Source organism: Hyaena hyaena, unplaced genomic scaffold, assembly GCF_003009895.1.
Source record: "Hyaena hyaena isolate Hyena2069 unplaced genomic scaffold, ASM300989v1 scaffold_402, whole genome shotgun sequence".
NCBI lineage: Eukaryota > Metazoa > Chordata > Mammalia > Carnivora > Hyaenidae > Hyaena > Hyaena hyaena.
The window spans coordinates 1,569,782-1,588,608 of record NW_024081034.1 but is presented as its reverse complement, the minus strand read 5'-3'; the positions used below and the strand labels follow the sequence as shown (position 1 = coordinate 1,588,608).

Genomic DNA, 18,827 nt, shown 5'->3' with positions numbered 1-18,827 from the left:
AGAGCCATCAGATCCCCTTGGCTGCCACCGGCTTGAGCACCGCCGATGGGGCCGCCCCAGCATCCAACCTGGACGCCAGCAACCGCCGGGGATCGTTACCAGCACCTGCCCCGCCCTCAGTCTCCACCCGAGGGTCGGTATCTGAGTCCACCCTGTCCGCAGGGCGCGGCTACCCCCGAGTATCAGTACAAGGACCTCCTACAACCAGTAACTCTTCCCTAGAGTGGATGCAAGGGTTCGTACATCCCCAGACATCCGGCTTCCTCAGGGTGTCGACGCCAGCACCTCCTCCACCCAGTAACACTCCCCAAGAGTCAACACAAGAGTCGGCCCCGCCCTCAGTGCAAAGCTCCTTCCGGGGTCTGGTGCTGGGACCTTCCATACCTAACTCCCCTGTAGTGTCACAGCAAGGGTCCGTGCGGTTCTCACTAAACGACTCTCCCCGAGTATCAGTAAACGGATCTGTCCAACTCTCAGAATCCTCCGTAGAGTCGGTGCAAGGGTCCACCCTGCCCTCAGTGCTCAGCACCCCCCGGGGTTCGCCGCCAGGACGGGTCTCGCTCTCGGACTACTCCCGAGTGTTGGTGCAAGAGTCCGCCCATCCCTCGGTGCCCGGCTCCCCCCGGGGTTCGCTGCAGGGGCCGACCCCGCGCTCGGACTCCCGAGCTTCGGTGCAAGAGTCAACCCAGCCCTCGGTGCCCGGCTCCCCCCGGGGTTCGCTGCAAGGACCAGCCCCGCGCTCCGACTCCTCCGGAGCGTCGGTACAAGGGTTCGCCCAGCCCTCAGTGCCCAGCTCCCCCTGGGGTTCGGTACAAGGACTTCTTACGCCCAGAAACTCCTCCGGAGGACCGGTACCAGGGTCCGCCCAGCCCTCAGTGCCGGGTAGCCCCCGAATATCCATAGAAGGATCGACTCCGCCCACAGGCTTCCCTGGAGTAGCAGTACCAGAGACCGCTCCGCCCTCCGTGCCCGACTCCACCCGGGTGTCGATGGAAGATTCGGCTCCGCCCCTGGACTCCCCCCGAGAGTCGATAGAAGGGTCCGCCCCGCCCTTGACCGGCCTCACTTCTATACATACGCCCGGAGAGAGTCTCAATCAGAGCATGGCGAGTCAGGAGAAGGCGAGTCGAGAGAAGGCGAGTGTCGCGGGCCACATGTTCGACGTAGTCGTGATAGGAGGCGGCATCTCAGGTCAGTGTGAGCCGTAGCGGTAAGCCGAGGGGCCCTGGCAAGCCTGGGGTGGGGGGCTTGCAGTAACGCCGCGGCGTTTGGGGATCTCTCTGGTGCATGCTGGTGTGCCACGGTGCCCGGCCCCGGATCCTGCGAGCGTGGGGGTTGGGCCAGTTTAGCTGGTGGCGTGAACTGGGGGCGGCGAGAACAATAATTTTACTACTATTAAATACTAACGTTTCACTAGCTCTTGCTGTGTCGTTAAATTCAGTACGTTACTTGCATTTTCTCAATCCTCAGCAGTCCTGGGAGAAGGGTACTATGGTCGCCCCCATTTTACAAAACCAAATAACTGAGGTCTGGAGACTTTGAGTAACTTTCCAAAGGTCAAATGCCTTAGCCAGAAAGTGGCGGAATGATTTTTTTTTCCCCAGTTAAGACCTTCACTTCTAATCCCTGAGGTGGCGGTTGCTTCATGTCCTTTGCGCTAAACAGGACATCAGTGTTCGGATTTTTGTACTACAGAGGTAGTAATAGTGTTATTCCACTTCTACTCTTCTCTAAGCACTTTTTTTTTTTTAAAGAAAATTTGGTAAGTGAAGAGGAAGGAAGAATCGTTTAGTAAAAGTGTTTTTTTTTTTTAATTTTTTTTAACGTTTATTTTTTAAAGGGAGGGAGAGAGAGACAGAGCCTGAGTAGGGGAGGGGCAGAGAGAAGGAGACAGGAATCCAAAAGGGGCTCCAGGCTCCCAGCTGTCAGCACAGAGCCCCACTCGGGTTTGGAACCCTGGAGCCCCACCAACCCCAGGGTCATGACACAGCCGAAGTCCGACACCTAACCAACTGAGCCACCCAGTGGCTCCAAGATTTTTTTTTAAGAGGATAGAGTCTTAGGTTGAACCTAACTCCCGCCATTTTTTAGAATTGGCAGGAAGGTGTAGGGCATTTATTGCCCAAAGAGAATCCCTTTCTGAAGCAGAGGCCAGTTGTGTACTTTATTAGCGCTCCCACCATCCGAATCTTGTCCGTTATCGAGCTGGTGAGCCTCGGTTCACCGGGTCCTGCCTTGGTTTTACAGTTGACCGAGTGCTGCATGAGGCTTGCCAGGATCTTCCTGGAAATCTCATCATGATTGATATATTAAATTGTCATTTAGGCAGTCATAATTGGTAAAAAAAATATATACATATACACATATATATATGTGTGTGTATATATATATGTGTATATATATATTTGAAATGTAGGCATTGTGTTTCAGCCCTAGCTAGAATCCCATATGAATCTGCCCAGGACCAGGGAAGGTGTTAATATCTGAAATATACCTGCAGGGTCTGATGTAGAAAGAGGGAGAAAGAAGGTGGAAGGGAGTAAGTTGGGTAGCCCCACCGTAGCCATTTTTGTGGATAATTCTTGTGGGGAGACACTGAACATGCTTACAAATTAATTTGGGGTGGCGATAGCTTTAGACTTGGTCTTGTTTCCATCCATCCATCCATCCATTCATTCAACAAACACGCTGCGTGCCTGTAATGAAGAGAATTGTTGTTTCCAAAAACCTAGGGCTCCTATGCAAGTCCCCTTCTAAGCAGTGTGATTGTTAATCACTAGGAAATAAATATTCTGATAATGTGCTCTTGTAAATTGATTCTTTCTCTCCCTTCTCCCATCTCCCATTGATCTCACAATTCGAGCTTCTTTCTGGGATTTTATCTTTGTCGTTTTCTCCTTCTGCGGTCCGGGGTTCCTTAAGGAGCATGTTGTCTTTGATTTTCCCTCTCCCTGATTACCTGCTCTTTCTCCCTATTCACATCTTAACTCCCAGTAGGTGGTTGTGAGCAGAGGCAGATTTACCGCATAGGTGGTGACCCTCATGTTTATGGCCTTACAGCTGCTGATGCCTTCTGGTTCTCATTCCGGATAAAGAGCTTCATACTCAGTCTTGTGTCGGTAATTTGGCAGTCTTTTTTCTTAGAAGAAGGCACCCAAATTATATAAGCTTCAGGCCCCTCAAAACCTGGATCTGTCTGTGGTCACTATGGACTGTTAATGTCTTTGTGTCATTCAGTGGGGAAGTAGAGGGCCTTTTTTTTCCTTTTTAATTTTTTTTTAATTTTTTATCTTTATTTCATTTTTGAGGGAGAGAGAGAGAGAGCGCGCGAGCAAGTGAGCCAGCAGGGGAGGGTCAGAGAAGAGAGAGACACAGAATCTGAAGCAGACTCCAGGCTCTGAGCTAGCTGTCAGCACAGAGCCCGACGCAGGGCTCGAACCCACAAACTGTGAGATCATGACCTGAGCTGAAGTCAGACGCTCAACCAACTGAGCCACCCAAGCGCCCCTCCTTTTTAATTTTTTAACGTTTGTTTATTTCTGAGAGACAGAGACACAGAACATGAGCAAGGGAGGGACAGAGAGAGAGGGAGACACAGCATCCAAAGCAGGCTCCATGCTGCGAGCCGGCAGCACAGAGCCCAACACAGGGCTCAAACTCCCAAATTGGAGAGAGCATGACCTGAGCCCAGAGAGAGCATGACCTGAGCCAAAGTGGGCCGCTTAACTGACTGAACCACCCAGGTGCCCCGAGGGCCTTTCTTGCCCAGTAGTTCTGGGGCAGCCAGCTTCCAGTCCATCAGAGTCAGTGGAAAAGGCACTGGGTTTCAAACGAATATCATCTCTATCATTCAGATTTGAGTGATCAAAGAAAAAAAGTTTATTTTTGAGAGAGTGCACATGGGGGAGGGGCAAGGAGAGGGGAACAGAAGATCTGAAGCGGGCGCTGCCCTGACAGTGGCCAGCCCCATGCAGGGCTTGAACTCATGAACCAGGAGATCATGACCCGAGCCAAAGATGCTCAACTGACTGAGCCACCCAGGCACCCCAGATTTGAGTGATTTTGACGCCAGAACTGGCCAGAAACATTGCATTCCAGCTGTGGTGCCCTTCCAGATGATTCATAACTAAAATAAAAGGAAGCACAAGCCTGGCTCACGATAAACCTTGCACACAGCCTGGGTATTTCACGAGGAGGTAAGACGCATTACTTCCTAAGAGTTCTTGAGGTACCCGAAACACATGATCTTTGCGCGGGCTTGGGAAAATCCCATGAGCTACTTAATAATCTCTGTATCAGTTTTTAAATGCTTTGGGATATTTCTTATGGCTTTTCTCAGGACTTGCACACTTTAATATGTTACATACTTACGCTTTAATATGTTACACACTTAAGCTATATGGTCAATACCAAATGCTTAGCATCGGTAACAGAGTTGCTCTGTTACATTGGAGTACAGATTCCAAATGGCATTCCTCAAAATCATTCCATAATAACAGAATGGCAGGATCTTAATATAGCCCACTTTTGTCATTTAAAAAAAAAAAAAACACCATAAAACAGAGCATGGAGTATAGCCGCAAAACTCCTTTTTCTGTCCACTCATCAACTGCATAATTGTATCCACTATGTCATTTACGTTTATAAGCCATCTAATGGTACGTTTATTAGCACCCTCTGGCCCTTATGTCATCCGTCATCTGTCACCAAGTCCTTCTTGAAGTTCCTTTCATTCTGTGACACTTGGATCCTGAATTTTTTTATCCCACACTGATTGCTCCTTTTCTGTCCCTTTCATCGGGCCCACAGTCTTGTGAACTTCTTGTTGTGAAATGGCCTCGGGTTTCAGTCGTCGGTCACTTTGGGGCTCTTGCTTGCTCTCTCCCTTCTCTTTCTCATTCTAGGACTTCAGATTTCCCTTATGTATAGACGGCTCTCAAGGCTCTAAGTGGGATCTATTTTGTTCTCTGAGCTCCTGTTCTCCAGCTTATGTGCTCCTGGATACTTACACTTGAACGTCTTGTTCTTACTTCATATTCATCATGTCCCAGAGCCTCCTTGCCGTCCCAACCCAGCTTGTCTTCTTCACTTTCTTGGCTCCATTCCTGACACCGCCGTCCTTTATACCCAGTCAGCAGATCCTTCTAATTCTTCATTTGTGCCTTTCATCCCTGTGACTTATTCATTCCGTAACCAGACTTGAGGTTTTTTAAAATGTATTTATTTTTGAGAGAGACAGAGAGAGCACGAACGGGAGAGGGACGGAGGGAGGGAGGAATAGAGGATCCCAAGCAGGCTTCACACCATCAGCATGGAGCCCGATGTGGGACTTGAACCCATGAGATCATGACCTCAGCCGAAATCAGGAGTCTGCCCTGTAACCGAGCGGGCCTCCCAGGCGACTGTCTTGACATTATTTTCACTACAGCAATTCAGGCATTGACTGTAGATGCTAGTTTTTACTCAGGAGCTGACAGAGATACAGCAGATGGACAGAAACGAAGCCGGGTAAGGTTTAAAACTCTGCCTTGAACTGAGAATTTCTGAGTTGGCTCTCTCTAGGGAGGAGGAAAAAAAGGAAAACAAAGAGGGGAAAAAAAAAAGCCCACCTCCAAGGGACAATGTATACTTCAGAGTCTTTGGGCCAAAGCGTTTTTGGAAAAGTAGTCCGGTTGCCTAAGATTTTAATCCTCTCCACGACATCTCCTTAGCGATGATGTGGCTGTAGCTTTGAACACATCTAAGGAAGGGGAATGCTCTGCCTCTCAAAGCACCTCATTATGGGCAGAGGTGGCTCTGGTGTCTGGACTCCTTCAAGCCCTTTGGGAGCCTCTATACCATATGCAAGGCAGTGGCTACATCACAGGGGAAAGGTGTGATGATGAGTAAGTAGTTTCTCCGCCCATAAGGGGCCATGTCCTCTTTCAAGAAGTAATCAGGGAAAAGAATGATTGACATTCATACAGTGAGAGAAATAGTAATGTCATGAATGTGAACGCAGGGTTGAGACCTCCAGAGAGAAGTTTCCAAGTGCTAACGCTGGGTGGTTAGTTTGCTCACGGTTGTTGACATTCTTAAGGGTCATGTAGAAAGAAAGCTTTCAAATCTTTCCAACTAGTGTCTAAGTAGTGGAACTCCCCTATATTTTTAATTCAGTCATTAAAAAAACTTTTTTTTTTTTTTTTTAGTGTTTAATTTTGAAACAGAGAGGGTCAGAGTGCTAGCAAGGGAGGGTCAGAGAGAGAGGGAGACACAGAATCTGAAGCAGGCTCCAGGCTCTGAGCTATCAGCACAGAGCCCGTTGCAGGGCTCGAACCCGCGAACCATGAGATCATGACCTGAGCCGAAGTCAGACGCAGAGGCTTAACGGGAGCCACCCAGGGGCCCCTGCATTCTTTTAAAAGAATAGGGAGCGCTAGCCGCCCAGATCTCTGCGCTGTGTAAAATCAGCAGGGAGTGAATCCTTCCACTCCTCGGAGACAGAAAACCCATTTTGCAAGGTTGACTACCGTTGTGCATTACGACAACGGAGTCCACGACATACCACAATTTCCCTTTTTGCTGAAATATATCACCCTGTAGAATCATTTCTGCAGAGAGCATTTCTGGCATTTTAACCCAGAACTTGGCAGCACATACTTGTGGTTCTGTAGCGATGAAGAAAAACATTTTAAAAAATGCAGCTTATTTTGGGTGCTTTAGTTACTTAGATACTCTGAGGTTCAGTGCAGACTGAGCATTGGTTTTTCTGCGTTTTTAGACCCCTCTCTGCCTCTCTTGCATTTTTTTTCCTCAAAAATTCACTAGGATGCTTTCACTTTAGTAACTTTTTGATGTTAAACAAAGAATTCAAGAAAATTTGGGTTCTGATTTTAAAAAAATTTTTTTTAACATTTGTCCATTTTTGAGAGACAGAGCGTGACTCGGGGAGAGGCAGAGAGAAAGGGAGCCACAGACTCTGAAGCAGGCTCCAGGCTCTGAGCTTTTGGCACAGAGCCCGACACGGGGCTCGAACTCATGAACTGTTAGATCACAACCTGAGCCGAAGTCGGACGCTTAACCGACTGAGCCACCTAGGTGCCCATGGGTTCTGATTGTTTGAATTAGGAAATGTGGAAGCCTGTGACTGGCGAATATGGGTCATACAATCCTTGTGCAGGCGTGGCATAAGGCCATGCAGGCATGGCATACACATTTCACACATGACAGATTTTGCCAGTATTTGGATTCAGGTGTACCAGAAAGCCTGAGGTCCTATTGTAGTTTTCTATCACATGTAGGGGATTGCAAGAGTGTAGATACCCAATTAACATTTGTTTGAGCACTTACACTTGCATGTATGAGAGATTTCATAATGATAGCTCCCTTTCATTTTAGGTCTGAGTGATTAGACCTGATTAGAATTATAGGAGAAGAGCCAGAAGTTTAGTCACATTTTTAACTGTTGTAAGGTTTGAGATAAGTTGATTGTTAGGACGTTTTTTTTTTTTCTCTTATTGTAAAAATATTTTACAGCTTTGCCAGGAATTCAGATAGTCTTTTTGATGATCTGTTCCTTACTATGTTGTCATTTAACATTATGAACTAGGGCACCTGAAAATGTATTTTTTTAATATTTAAAGGAAAAACAGTTTTTTTGATTTGTTAGTGTTTATTTACTTTTGAGAGGGACAGAGATAGAGGCGTGATCGGGGCAGGGGCAGAGAGAGAGGGAGACACAGAATCCGAAGCAGGCTCTAGGCTCCTAGCCGTCAACACAGAGCCTGATGTGGAGCTCGAACTCACAGACTGTGAGATCATGACCTGAGCCGAAGTCGGGTACCCAAACAACTGAGCCACCCAGACAGGCGCCCCTAAAGAAAAATTTTTAAGTAATCTCTATACCCAGTGTGGGGCTCGAACTCAAGGATCCTGAGATCAAGAGATCAAGAGTCAACCAGGCACCCCCAGGGCATAGTTTAAAGTCTTTAAACTATGGTTTTGTCATGTGTAAAATTAGAGGTTGGAGTAAGTTGGATTATGTTATATGTGATGTATCTTCCAGCCTCTCTTTTAGTGATTAGTAGTCTTCTTGTCTCTTCAACTTTGTCTTTTGGACCCCTCTCCACCTGTTTTTTCTTCCATGTTTTATTCCGGAAATGGTTTGCATGATCTCTCCTATTCACATCCTACCTGTCTTTAAAAATTATTTTTAAATGTTTTATTTATTTTTGAGAGTGAGAGTGCAAACAGGAGGGATGGGGGCGGGGGTGGGGGGGAGACAGAGGATCCGAAGCGGGGCTCGAACGCACACACGGTGAGATCATGACCTGAGCTGATGTCAGATGCTCAACCAACTGAGGCCACCCTGGCGCCCCAACATCACTAAAATCAAGAGTCTGGGGCTCCCTTATACATGCTCATTCACACCTTCGCCACGACTTCTCTGAGCCTTAGTTTCAAAGCCCTTTTGAAGTTGTTGCTAAGCCAAAGTAAATAAAACCCCACTTTATGGCAATAGTTAATCAATCGATGAGGTAAGAGTGTCAATAGGAACATAAAAATGAGATGATAAGCTTTGAGAGTTGAGTTTATTACATATTAACCATGTTCAAGGGTCACAGAATTGCAACCTGGAAGCACTCACAGGGACCAAACAGAGGCTCAGAGGAATCAAGTGAATTACCAGGTGCCACAAAATTTTTATTGGCATAACTTGACCTTGGACCCCTAAAATATCGACTGGTAGGTCAGTACTGCTTCTATACCCCACCTCACAGGGCTGGCCTTGTAGGCCCTTTCATAGAACTGCAGTAAACTTTCTTATTGCTTTACTTTAATGCTTGATGCTCTGAAACTTACTAACTATTGCTTCACTGCAGTTCACATTTTAGAATATATGATGTGCAGTGTTATCGCTTCCTGAACATTTAAATTTATTCGTTATTATTATTTTTTAACATTTATGTATTGTTGAGAGACAGAGAGAGGCAGGAGAGGGGCAGAGAGAGAGAGACACAGAATCGGAAGCAGGCTCCAGGCTCTGAGCTGTCAGCACGGAACCTGACGCAGGGCTCGAACTCACAAACCGTGATTTCACGACCTGAGCTGAAGTCGGACGCTTAACCAACTGAGCCACCGAGGTGTCCTTCTTTGGTTTTTAAAAACATTTTTTAAGATTTTTATCTCTAAGTAATCTCTACACCCAACGTGGGGCTCGAACCCACAACCCCAAGATCTAAGAGTCGCCCGTTCCTCTGACTCAGCCAGCCGGGTGCCCCAAGACATTTTTTTAACTGAAGTATAGTTGTCATACCAAAGATGACCTTTAAAGGTGGCCATTTCCAGACTAAATGAGTTTGCTAGGAACCGTGGCTTAAATTCAAGACCTTTTTCTTGGAACACTTGCATGTATTTGTTCATTTGTTCATTGAGTCATTCATTCATTCGTTCGTTCGTTCAATGCATATCTGTTGATTGAGCACTCACTACATGCTGTGAGCAAAATTCATGTTTTCCTGCTTTGGGAGCGTTGCTTCTAAAACTTCAATTAGCTGATCAGTTTGACTGTGCTTTTTATTGTCCTCGGAGCCTTCAGTCCAAGAGTCCAAATGAGTCGTTGTGTAAGAATTCTGTGGGCCAGAGATCACCTTGCCGAATGATAGAAAGTTAACTTTAAAAACTTAGTATACGGACGCCTGGGTGGCTCAGTCGGTTGGGCGTCCAACTTTGGCTCAGGTCATGATCTCGCAGTTCATGGGTTCGAGCCCTGCATCGAGCTCTGTGATGGCAGCTAGCTCAGCCTGGAGCCTGCTTCAGATTCTGTATCTCCCGCTCTCTCTGACCCTCCCTCCCCTCCTCATGCTCTCTCTCTCTCTCTCTCTCTCTCTCCCCCTCTCTATCTCAGAAATAAATAAAACATTAGAAAAATTTTTTTAATTAAAAAAAAATGCTTAGTATGGGGCGCATGCTATATAGTACATTCTTGGGGGGATGGACGTGAACGTTGAAGAAAAAGGTCACTTTTAGGAATCAAGAGGAAGAACCATGAGAGCCAGAGCATAAGCCATAGCTGTATAGAAGTTTTGCTTCAAAATGCTTAGCTTGTTGTGTTCTAGGCTTTGCCCACCTGTGTCCTTGCCCAGGGGAGGTTATTACTGTAAATATTTGGACAGTCTTATGAGAGATGAAACTAACTTTTCCAAAGTGTGTTTTGAAGTATAGTTTTCTTTGTTTGTTTTCTAAAGGCAGAAGGTGGAGAAATGCAGAGTTAAACAGGTCTCTTCACTCCAGGACTTATTAGGGTCTTTAACATGCCAGTGTGTGTCACACATTTCCCGGCAGGAGAATGTCCGGGAACATTGATCCTTTACCCCGGAGCATCTTGAAGTCTAGTGTTCCATAAAACATCTGGGAAACTATTGCTTGAAACCATAGTGCATCTTGGGTGCAGAATCCAAGGACAGCAGTGGGGAGGGTCCTTGGTGGGTTTTTTAAGTTTCAGTGAAAGAATGGGGCGGGCAATGAATTAAGAGATAATTGCATTCCCTAACTGGGGTGAGATCCATTTATCCAAAGGGAAGATGAATGCTGGAAAATAATCAAATAAATTAGGACTGTCTAGACAACCAGTCTGTCGAATTCAGGCCAAATTGAAGTTAATTGTTAGCTTTCATCTATTTATCATTTGAGACAGTACTGTCTCTTTAGCTTATCAAGAGGATTAGAAGATTTGGCATTTGCAAAAGCAGAGAATTATTTCCCTGAAAGGAAGAACAAAATACAGATGATTACAGGGATGGGCAGATAGAAAGGAATGGTTCTAGGTATCAGGGAAGGTTTGTGTGTACACTGATATTCTCTTTCCTAAAAAGGGCAATTTTGGTTCAGAGACCAGAAAACGTACTCATGGGGCGCCTGGGGGGGCTCAGTCGGTTGAGCGTCCAACTTCAGCTCAGGTCATGATCTCACGATTCGTGGGTTTGAGCCCCGCGTTGGGCTCTGTGCTGACAGCCAGCTCAGAGCCTGGAGCCTGTTTCAGATTCTGTGTCTCCCTCTCCCTCTGCCCCTCCTCTGCTCACGCTGTCTCTCTCTCTCTCTCTCTCTCAAAAGATGAATAAAAACATTAAAAAAAAAAAAAGAAAAAGAAAAAAGAAACTTCCCTGTTGTCCTCATCCTGGCGAGCATGGTTTCGTTTTCTGTGTGTGATCCTTCCGGTCTTTGCAACAAGCATTTAAGCCCCTGCAACACAGCAGGATCTAGTCTAGGGGTGCAAAGATGTGGAACACATCTCTGTTCTCCGGAAGGTCCTAACACACTCGTTAAGAGTCACGTGTCTGGGTGAGAGTTCATGGTGCCTTGGATGAGGGCAGAAGGCGGCCACAGCGTAGACCAGGGTGGCTGCGACTGCAGGCGGATTCAGAGCCTATTTGGAGGCTCCATCCAATGGGCCCCGCCACGTGCATGGACAGGGTCTCTGACTAAAAGAGAAAGCTCAGGAATGGCTTTGAGAGTTTTGATCCGAGCAGCGGACTAAATGGTGGTGGCATTTGCGAAGCTACAGAGGGCCAGGGGAGGGAGGAGTTGTGGGGAAGTATCAGATGTCCTGTTTTAGAGGTACGGACCCTGAGACGCCTAAATGACCCCGCTTTCTCGAGGGTTTCCTTCTAGTGCGGGTGACCTAAACGCTGTCTGTCTAGTGCCAGGCGGGGCTGGGCGCTAAGAAGAAACATCAAGTGGACTAACGGGGACAGAGTGTGACAGATTAGAACACTTGCCTGTACTGAAAAACGGAGCCACTGGACCCTTTTTTAATCAGGAACGCACTACATTTCGAGGTTTGCCCTGGTGAAGGAGTGGAGACCCCAGGTCATTTGTCACAGAAGGAAGACCAGAAACGGGGGTCATCTGAAGGTGTTTGAAGAAGGAAGGTAAAGGGAAGGGCCCTCGGCGAGGTTAGAAGAGGCAGGGGTTAAGTGGGAAGCTAGGGCTCTGCGGTGACAGATTTATATGCCAGGAGGCATGGACCGTCTCTTCGAAGGCTTCTGTGCAGATCCTCTTCATTCATGCTCCACGGGCGCCGTGGGGGTTAAATCATTCCCCAGACCGTTTCTCTGGGGAGGTCCTTGCTTCTCAGGACGTTGGAGGCAGTGCAGAATGTGTAGGAACACAGTTTCCGGGGCAGTGGCTTTCAGAAGCCAGACCTTGGTTTGCGGTTGCCATGGCAACACGGGCTGGCTGCATACACCATCTCACCCAGGCTCTCCTGATCTAATAACCAGCATTAACAATTGCCTGAACTCTCACACGGGGGGTGCTTACAGCAGACTTGCTTTCTTTTCTTTTTTTTTTTAAGCCTCTCTAATACATCCCTTAACCTATTTGATCTTGGTTTATGTAAAACCCAAATGATTGAAGAAAAATCAGAAGAGGAATGGTTTTGAGGTCCTCGTTCCTATTTAAAATACTTCAGTGCGGGGCGCCTGGGTGGCTTAGTCGGTTAAGCGTCCAACTTTCGCTTGGGTCGTGATCTCGCGGCTTGTGGGTTCGAGCCCCGCGTCGGGCTCTGTGCTGACTGCCAGCTCAGAGCCTGGAGCCTGTTTCAGAGTCTGTGCCTCCCTCTCTCTCTGACCCTCCCCTGCTCACGCTGTCTCTCTCTCTCTCTCCTAGAAATAAATAAAACATTTTAAAAAAAAATTAAAAAAAAAAAGATTCCATGTGGCAATGAAATGAGAGGGAAATGAATGAAAGTGCTCTTAGCGCTGGCCAATCTATATTTCTTGGGAACAAGATGAAACAGATTTAATACGAGACTTTCTCCTTCCATAACAAATATGAAAATAAAAAATACTTGATTGCAAAATCTTTTTATGGAATGAGTAAGTCACATGAAAGGCACAGCATAGGGAACATTGCCAATGGCATTGTAACCACGTTGTGTGGTGACGGTTATCAGCTACGCCGTTGTGTGGTGACGGTTATCAGCTATGCTCGTGCTTAGCACTGTACTTCATTGAAAAAGAAAAAGCTATTTCTTCCTAGCTACATTGTATTTGGTGGCTTGCCTTCAGACTTAAAAAACCTTTTCTTTTCAGACTTAAAAACCTTTTCTTTTCCGGGGCGCCCCACTGGCTCAGGCAGTAGAACACGCGACTCTCAATCTCAGGGTTGTGAGTTCGAGACCCATGTAGGGTGTAGGAATTACTTAAATAAATTAAAAACTAATTTAAAAAACTTTTTGTCTAACAGTTTTATCCCATTTACCAAAAAAAAAAAAAAAGCTCAATAAACGCTTTGAAAGATAAAGGCAAAGCCCTTAAGCTAATCTGTGTAGTTGACAGTTGAGATATGATTTTTTTCTGTAAATGATTATTGAGTTCTTCAGTGATGAAGAGAGGGTAGGATGCATTATGAGACACTGAATAAGAACCAAAAAAGAGCTAAGGGGGCCCCTGGGTTGCTCAGTCGGTTGAGTGTCCAGCTCTTGATTTCCGTTCAGGTCAGGATCCCAGGGTGATGGGATTGAGCGCCGCATAGGGCTCCGTGCAGAGTGGGGAGCCTGCTTGAGATTTTCCCTCTCCCTCTGTCCCTCCAACTCGCACAAGTGTGAGCGCTCTCTCTCTCTCTCAAATTGAAAAAAAAAAGAGAGTTAAAAAGTATAATGTAAGACTTACATCTCAAAGCAGTCATCATCTTTATTGTTTTCTTTCAAATCAACACCCACAGTTGCCATATTAGAGAAACTTTCCTGGACCCCAAGTATTTGCCTGGGCTTTATTTGTTTGTTTGTTTTTTAATGTTTATTTATTTTTGGAGAGAGAGAGAGTCAGAGCATTAGCAGGGGAAGGGGCAGAGAGAGAGGGAGACCCAGAACCAGAAGCAGGCTCCAGACTCTGAGCTGTCAGCACAGAGCCCGACGCGGGGCTTGAACTCACGAACCATGAGATCATGACCTGAGCTGAAGTCGGATGCTTAACTGACTGAGCCACCCGGGCGCCCCTGTGCTTTATTTTTGACTGACTGAGTTATTTCTTCAAACTGAATTGTTTTGTTTTGTTTTGTTTTGTTTTTAATGGCCCCTTGCTTTTCTTTCTGCATTCTGTATTTTGTTGCTTTCCAGCGGTCACGGAAATTCCTTGTCAGGGTCTTGTTCCTAATAAACACACAAACTAAAACATCAGAACCCCATTTACTCAGCGCTGTAGAAGAAATACTTTTCTCAAAATAACTTAACGTCTTCCCTCCTCCCAAGACCTTTTATAAAACCATTTTTTCTTCTCTGAAATCCTTTTAAAAGGTTTTCAACATTTGCCTTGTTTCTTAAACTAAGAGTTGACACTTTCCTTGCTGAGAGAGGACCAGTCGTTCTCCCGGAGCGCAGAAGCCACCGTTGGAATGGTCAGCTTTTTTATTTTGTTCGTAGCCCTTAATGGCCAGTTGCAAAATGACCTTGGTCGCCGGTGTGGTCGTTGTCCTGGCTCAGCCACCCCTGCTCCCCCGCTCCCCATTTAGCTTCCTAAGCGGTGCTTGTGTATGATTAAGCCACTCAGTAAGCTTATTTGGAGTTACACATTACATTGGATTTCGTTCAGCCTCTGAGTGAGCGGGTGAGAAGTAAAAGCAGTCACTTTTCAGGACACTTGGTTGCGGTCCTTTCGGTTAACTTGGCTTTCCCATCTGGAATGGGGGGATAATGAAGTCTAGCCCGAGGGACAGCGGTAGAGGGGTAGCAGGAAAGGCACATGAAATCGATCCATATGCGTCGCACCAAACCACCAGGACGCTGTGGGACCCACTGTTGCTGGAGGTCAGAGCCACCGGGCGAGTGTCCCCTTCTTTAAGAAGAGGAGCTACCGATTATTCTAGTCAACCCCAGACTGTCTTTTTCTAATTGGTCTGTAGTTCTTTTTTTTTTTTTAATGTTTTTTATTTATTTCTAGGAGAGAGAGACAACGTGAGCAGGGGAGGGTCAGAGAGAGAGGGAGTCACAGACTCTGAAACAGGCTCCAGGCTCTGAGCTGGCAGTCAGCACAGAGCCCGACGCAGGGCTCGAACCCACGAACCGCGAGATCATGACCTAAGCGAAAGTCAGACGCTTAACCGACTAAGCCACCCAGGCCCCCCAATTGGTTTGTAGTTCTAATGGTTAAGTTGACCTGGGAAGAAATTAACCTTTTTGTATCTGCCTTTCTCTGTGTTTACAGAGTGCTAGTTTGACATAAGAATAGATTTGTGCGTAAGCACGCTTTTAATAACACCTTCATCCTTTTTTAAATGACCGTCAGCAGAAGCCGCCTTTGGCTCTGTCCCAGAAAACACATTGCATCAAGGTTGGCAGACCTTGGTTTGAATTTATTTAAATGTCACGGGATGGATGCTTCCTTTGTGAGCAGATTCCAGAGATTTGTTGCATACCTAAATGTAAGCGTACGTTGTACTTGAACAGGTCAAAACTACGTTCAAACAGATGTTGGCAGATAGCGGGGCTGGATATTACGGTTTAGCCTCCCCCCACGCTAGATCTTCTAGACCCAAATTCATCCTTGATTCTGTATATGAACAAAATACTGTTTCAATCTGGGTCCTCTGAGAGAAGACATCAAGACAAAATTCACCATTGTAAGAGATTTATTGTAGAAGAAGCCTCCAAAGGATAAAGGGGAGAGAGAGTAGGTGCAGGCAGTTTGTTAAAAAAAATAATAAACCAGGGTTGGGGCGCCTGGATGGCTCAGTCGGTTTAGCGTCCGACTTCAGCTCAGGTTATGATCTTGCGGTTCATGGGTTCAAGCCCCACATCAGGCTTTGTGCTGACAGCGTGGAGGCTGCTTGGGATTCTCTGTCTCCCTCTCTTTCTGCTCCTCCTGTGGGCTCTCTCTCGAAAATAAATACACATTAAAAAATAAAAAATAAAAGAGGGTAGTCCTGTATCAGTCCCTGCAATCTGGATTTTGTTGATTGCATCCCAGTAGTATTATTTAAACATGTTCCGCTGGCGCCTGAGTATCAGATCTAGAGGCTTGATCACATTAGAAATTAGCATTTGCTCCTGGTCTTCCTCCCCTTCCTTCCATCCTAACTACTTCATTGGTGGTGGCATGTTCTTCCGTCGGGAGGCAGATAATGTCTTGTTATCCTTTTTTGCGTGTGATATTAGCCGATGTTCATGATTATTACACTAGCTCGATGGATCTAATTTACTAGGGGGTGCAAAATGCTGATATTCTAATTTTTAAAAAATTTTTAATGTGTTTTATTTATTTCTGAGAGAGAGAGAGTGTGTGAGCAGGGGAGGGTCATTGAGAAAGGGAGATACAGAATCCAAAGCAGGCCCCGGGCTCTGAGCTAGCTGTCAGCACAGAGCCCCACGCAGGGCTCGAACCCACAAACCGTGAGATCATGACCTGAGCCGAAGTTGGATGCTCAACTGACTGAGCCACCCAGGGGCCCCTGTAATGGGAGTTTATTTTTTATTTTTTTTTATTTCTGACAGAGAGAGAGAGAGAGAGAAGGAGAGAGAGAGAGAGGCAGCATGAGCAGGGGAGGGTCAGAGAGAGAGGGAGTCACAGAATCCGAAGCAGGCTTCAGGCTCTGAGCTAGCTAACTGTCAGCACAGAGCCTGACACGGGGCTCGAACCCACTAACTGTGAGACCATAACCTGACCCAAAGTCGGACACTTAACCGACTGAACCACCCAGGTACCCCTGTAATGGGAGTTTGAAGAGAACTAGGTATAAGATAGCATTGGAAGTGTGAAAAATAATGTAGATTTGAAAATAAATGTGTACAGACATAGATTTCCTTACTCTGTGAGCTCAGAGATCCCAGAAGCAGGGACATGCCAGTAAGTAGCAACGAGCACATCTAGAGCCCAGACCTTGGTTTCTGATGCTGTCAAGGCTCATTGGAGAAATGGCCAATTCTGGGGTTGGGAAGAGAGAGACAGCTTGAGCCTAGAACATCTTGTAATACCAGAAAGTAAGGAAGTGCCCAAACACACACACACACACACACACACATACACACACACACACTCACACTCACAATGATGGGAACATGTCAGAGTGACACAAGAGCCACCTGAACGAACTCTGAGTGACCAAAGCTGGAATAGGTTGAGCAACAAAACAAATAACGTAGTATCGAATTATCACCCGAAGTATAAAACCACCATCTGTGGGTCCATACTGATGTAATAAGTTCATGATTGAATACATAAATCAGTGGGGGAGAAGAGCGAAAAATTTATGTAGACACTTCACCCTCAAGGAAGTGGAACGTAACTCCCTATGTCTTAAAGTGTGGGCTGTGGGTAGCCTTCCTTCCAAAGAGCACGGGATTGGACAGGAGAAGAAAGAGTAGCTCGATAGTGGAGAAAACTGTCAACTACCACCTCAGCCGGTGATCGGGACCGACATCAGTGACAGGTCATGTTCATAGCATGCATCCTTGATACGATGTTAGTCCACAACATTTTCCCTGCTTTTTTGGTATTGCTGTACTGTGTTCTAAATCTGTCTTTTATGACTGTTTTTATTCACACGTAAAAGCCTGTGCTCAGCTTTGAGCCCATGAAGGATGTATGATGTGTGGTTCTTACCTTGGGGAACCTGGAATGTACTGGAAAGAACAACTAGCAAGCGTGTAGCCCAGAGATAAATCATGGGAGGTGATTATAAGGGTTTTTTTAAGTTGAGAGAAGCACAGATCTACTGAGGGCTGGTGTAGCCAGGGGGAGTTTCCAGGAAAACACACTCTTCTGTGTATATAGTCAGGATTTCTGGACGAAGGGCATGATAAGGGTTGACTGAGAGGCTCAACACATTCTTTTAAGTAGGATTTCACGGAATTTAAGAAAAACAACAGAAGAACACAAGGGAAGAGAAGGAAAAATAAGATAAGAACACAGAGGGAAGCAAACCAGAAGAGACTCTTAAATACAGAGAACCGACTGAGGGGTGCTGGAGGGGAGGTGGGTCGGGGGGATGGGTGAAATGGGTGACGGGCATTAAGGAGGACGTTTTTGGGGATGAGCACTGGGGATCATACGTAAGCGATGAATCACTGGGTTCTACTCCGGAAACCAGGACCACGCTGTATGTTAACTAACGAATTTAAATTAAAAAAATTATTACGTTCCATCAGCCAACCTTTGTTGGATAATAAAATTATGATAATGTAATATAGGATGGATTATAAAATTGGTGGCTCAGGTAATCATAGTGTGGTCAGAATTGATTAGAAAGATAGCAAAATTGGAGCACCTGGGTGGCTCACTCCTTTAAGCTTCTGACTTGAGCTCATGTCATGATCTCATGGTTTGTGAGTTTGAGCCCCACGTCGAGCTCTGTGCTGACAGCTTGGAGCCTGGAGCCTGCTTCGGATTCCGTGTCTCCCTCTCTCTCTGCTACCTCCCCTGCTCACACTCTGCCTTTCTCCCCCTGCCTCAAAAATAAACACACATTAAAAAAAAGAAGATAGCAAAGTCAACGGATTATGTATGAGGCTCTGCATGCATTTTATGTATAGATCTGGCTAAATCTTGGATGTTTCATGTTTGGGTCTTAAAATGTTCTTTGATTTTTTTTTTTTTCCCCTCATAGGGCTATCTGCTGCCAAACTCTTAGCCGAACATGACGCTAATGTTTTGGTCCTAGAAGCACGGGACAGAGTTGGAGGAAGAACCTACACCGTGAGGGTAAGTGATTTTAATACTTAACATATATTTTCTCCCTCAAACCGGAAGTGGGGGCAGTGGAAGTCACAGAGCTGGAAGTGATCTCGCGTTCATGCGGTCGAAGCCATTCGTCCACCAGAGCCTTAAACTGCTCCAACAAGTCAGTGTCCGTTG

At 46.2% G+C, this 18,827-nt stretch overlaps 1 protein-coding gene across 1 annotated transcript in view; it reads left to right on the top strand.

Moving 5' to 3' along the window:
• Window positions 1-350: 350 nt before the first annotated feature.
• Window positions 351-18,827, top strand: part of MAOA (monoamine oxidase A) — a 70,872-nt gene continuing 52,395 nt past the window's right edge. The window contains exons 1-2 of the mRNA XM_039251915.1: window positions 351-1,191; window positions 18,580-18,674. Of these exons, the coding sequence (XP_039107846.1) occupies window positions 990-1,191; window positions 18,580-18,674 (297 nt within the window). The 5' untranslated portion in view covers window positions 351-989. The remainder of the gene's footprint in view (window positions 1,192-18,579; window positions 18,675-18,827) is intronic.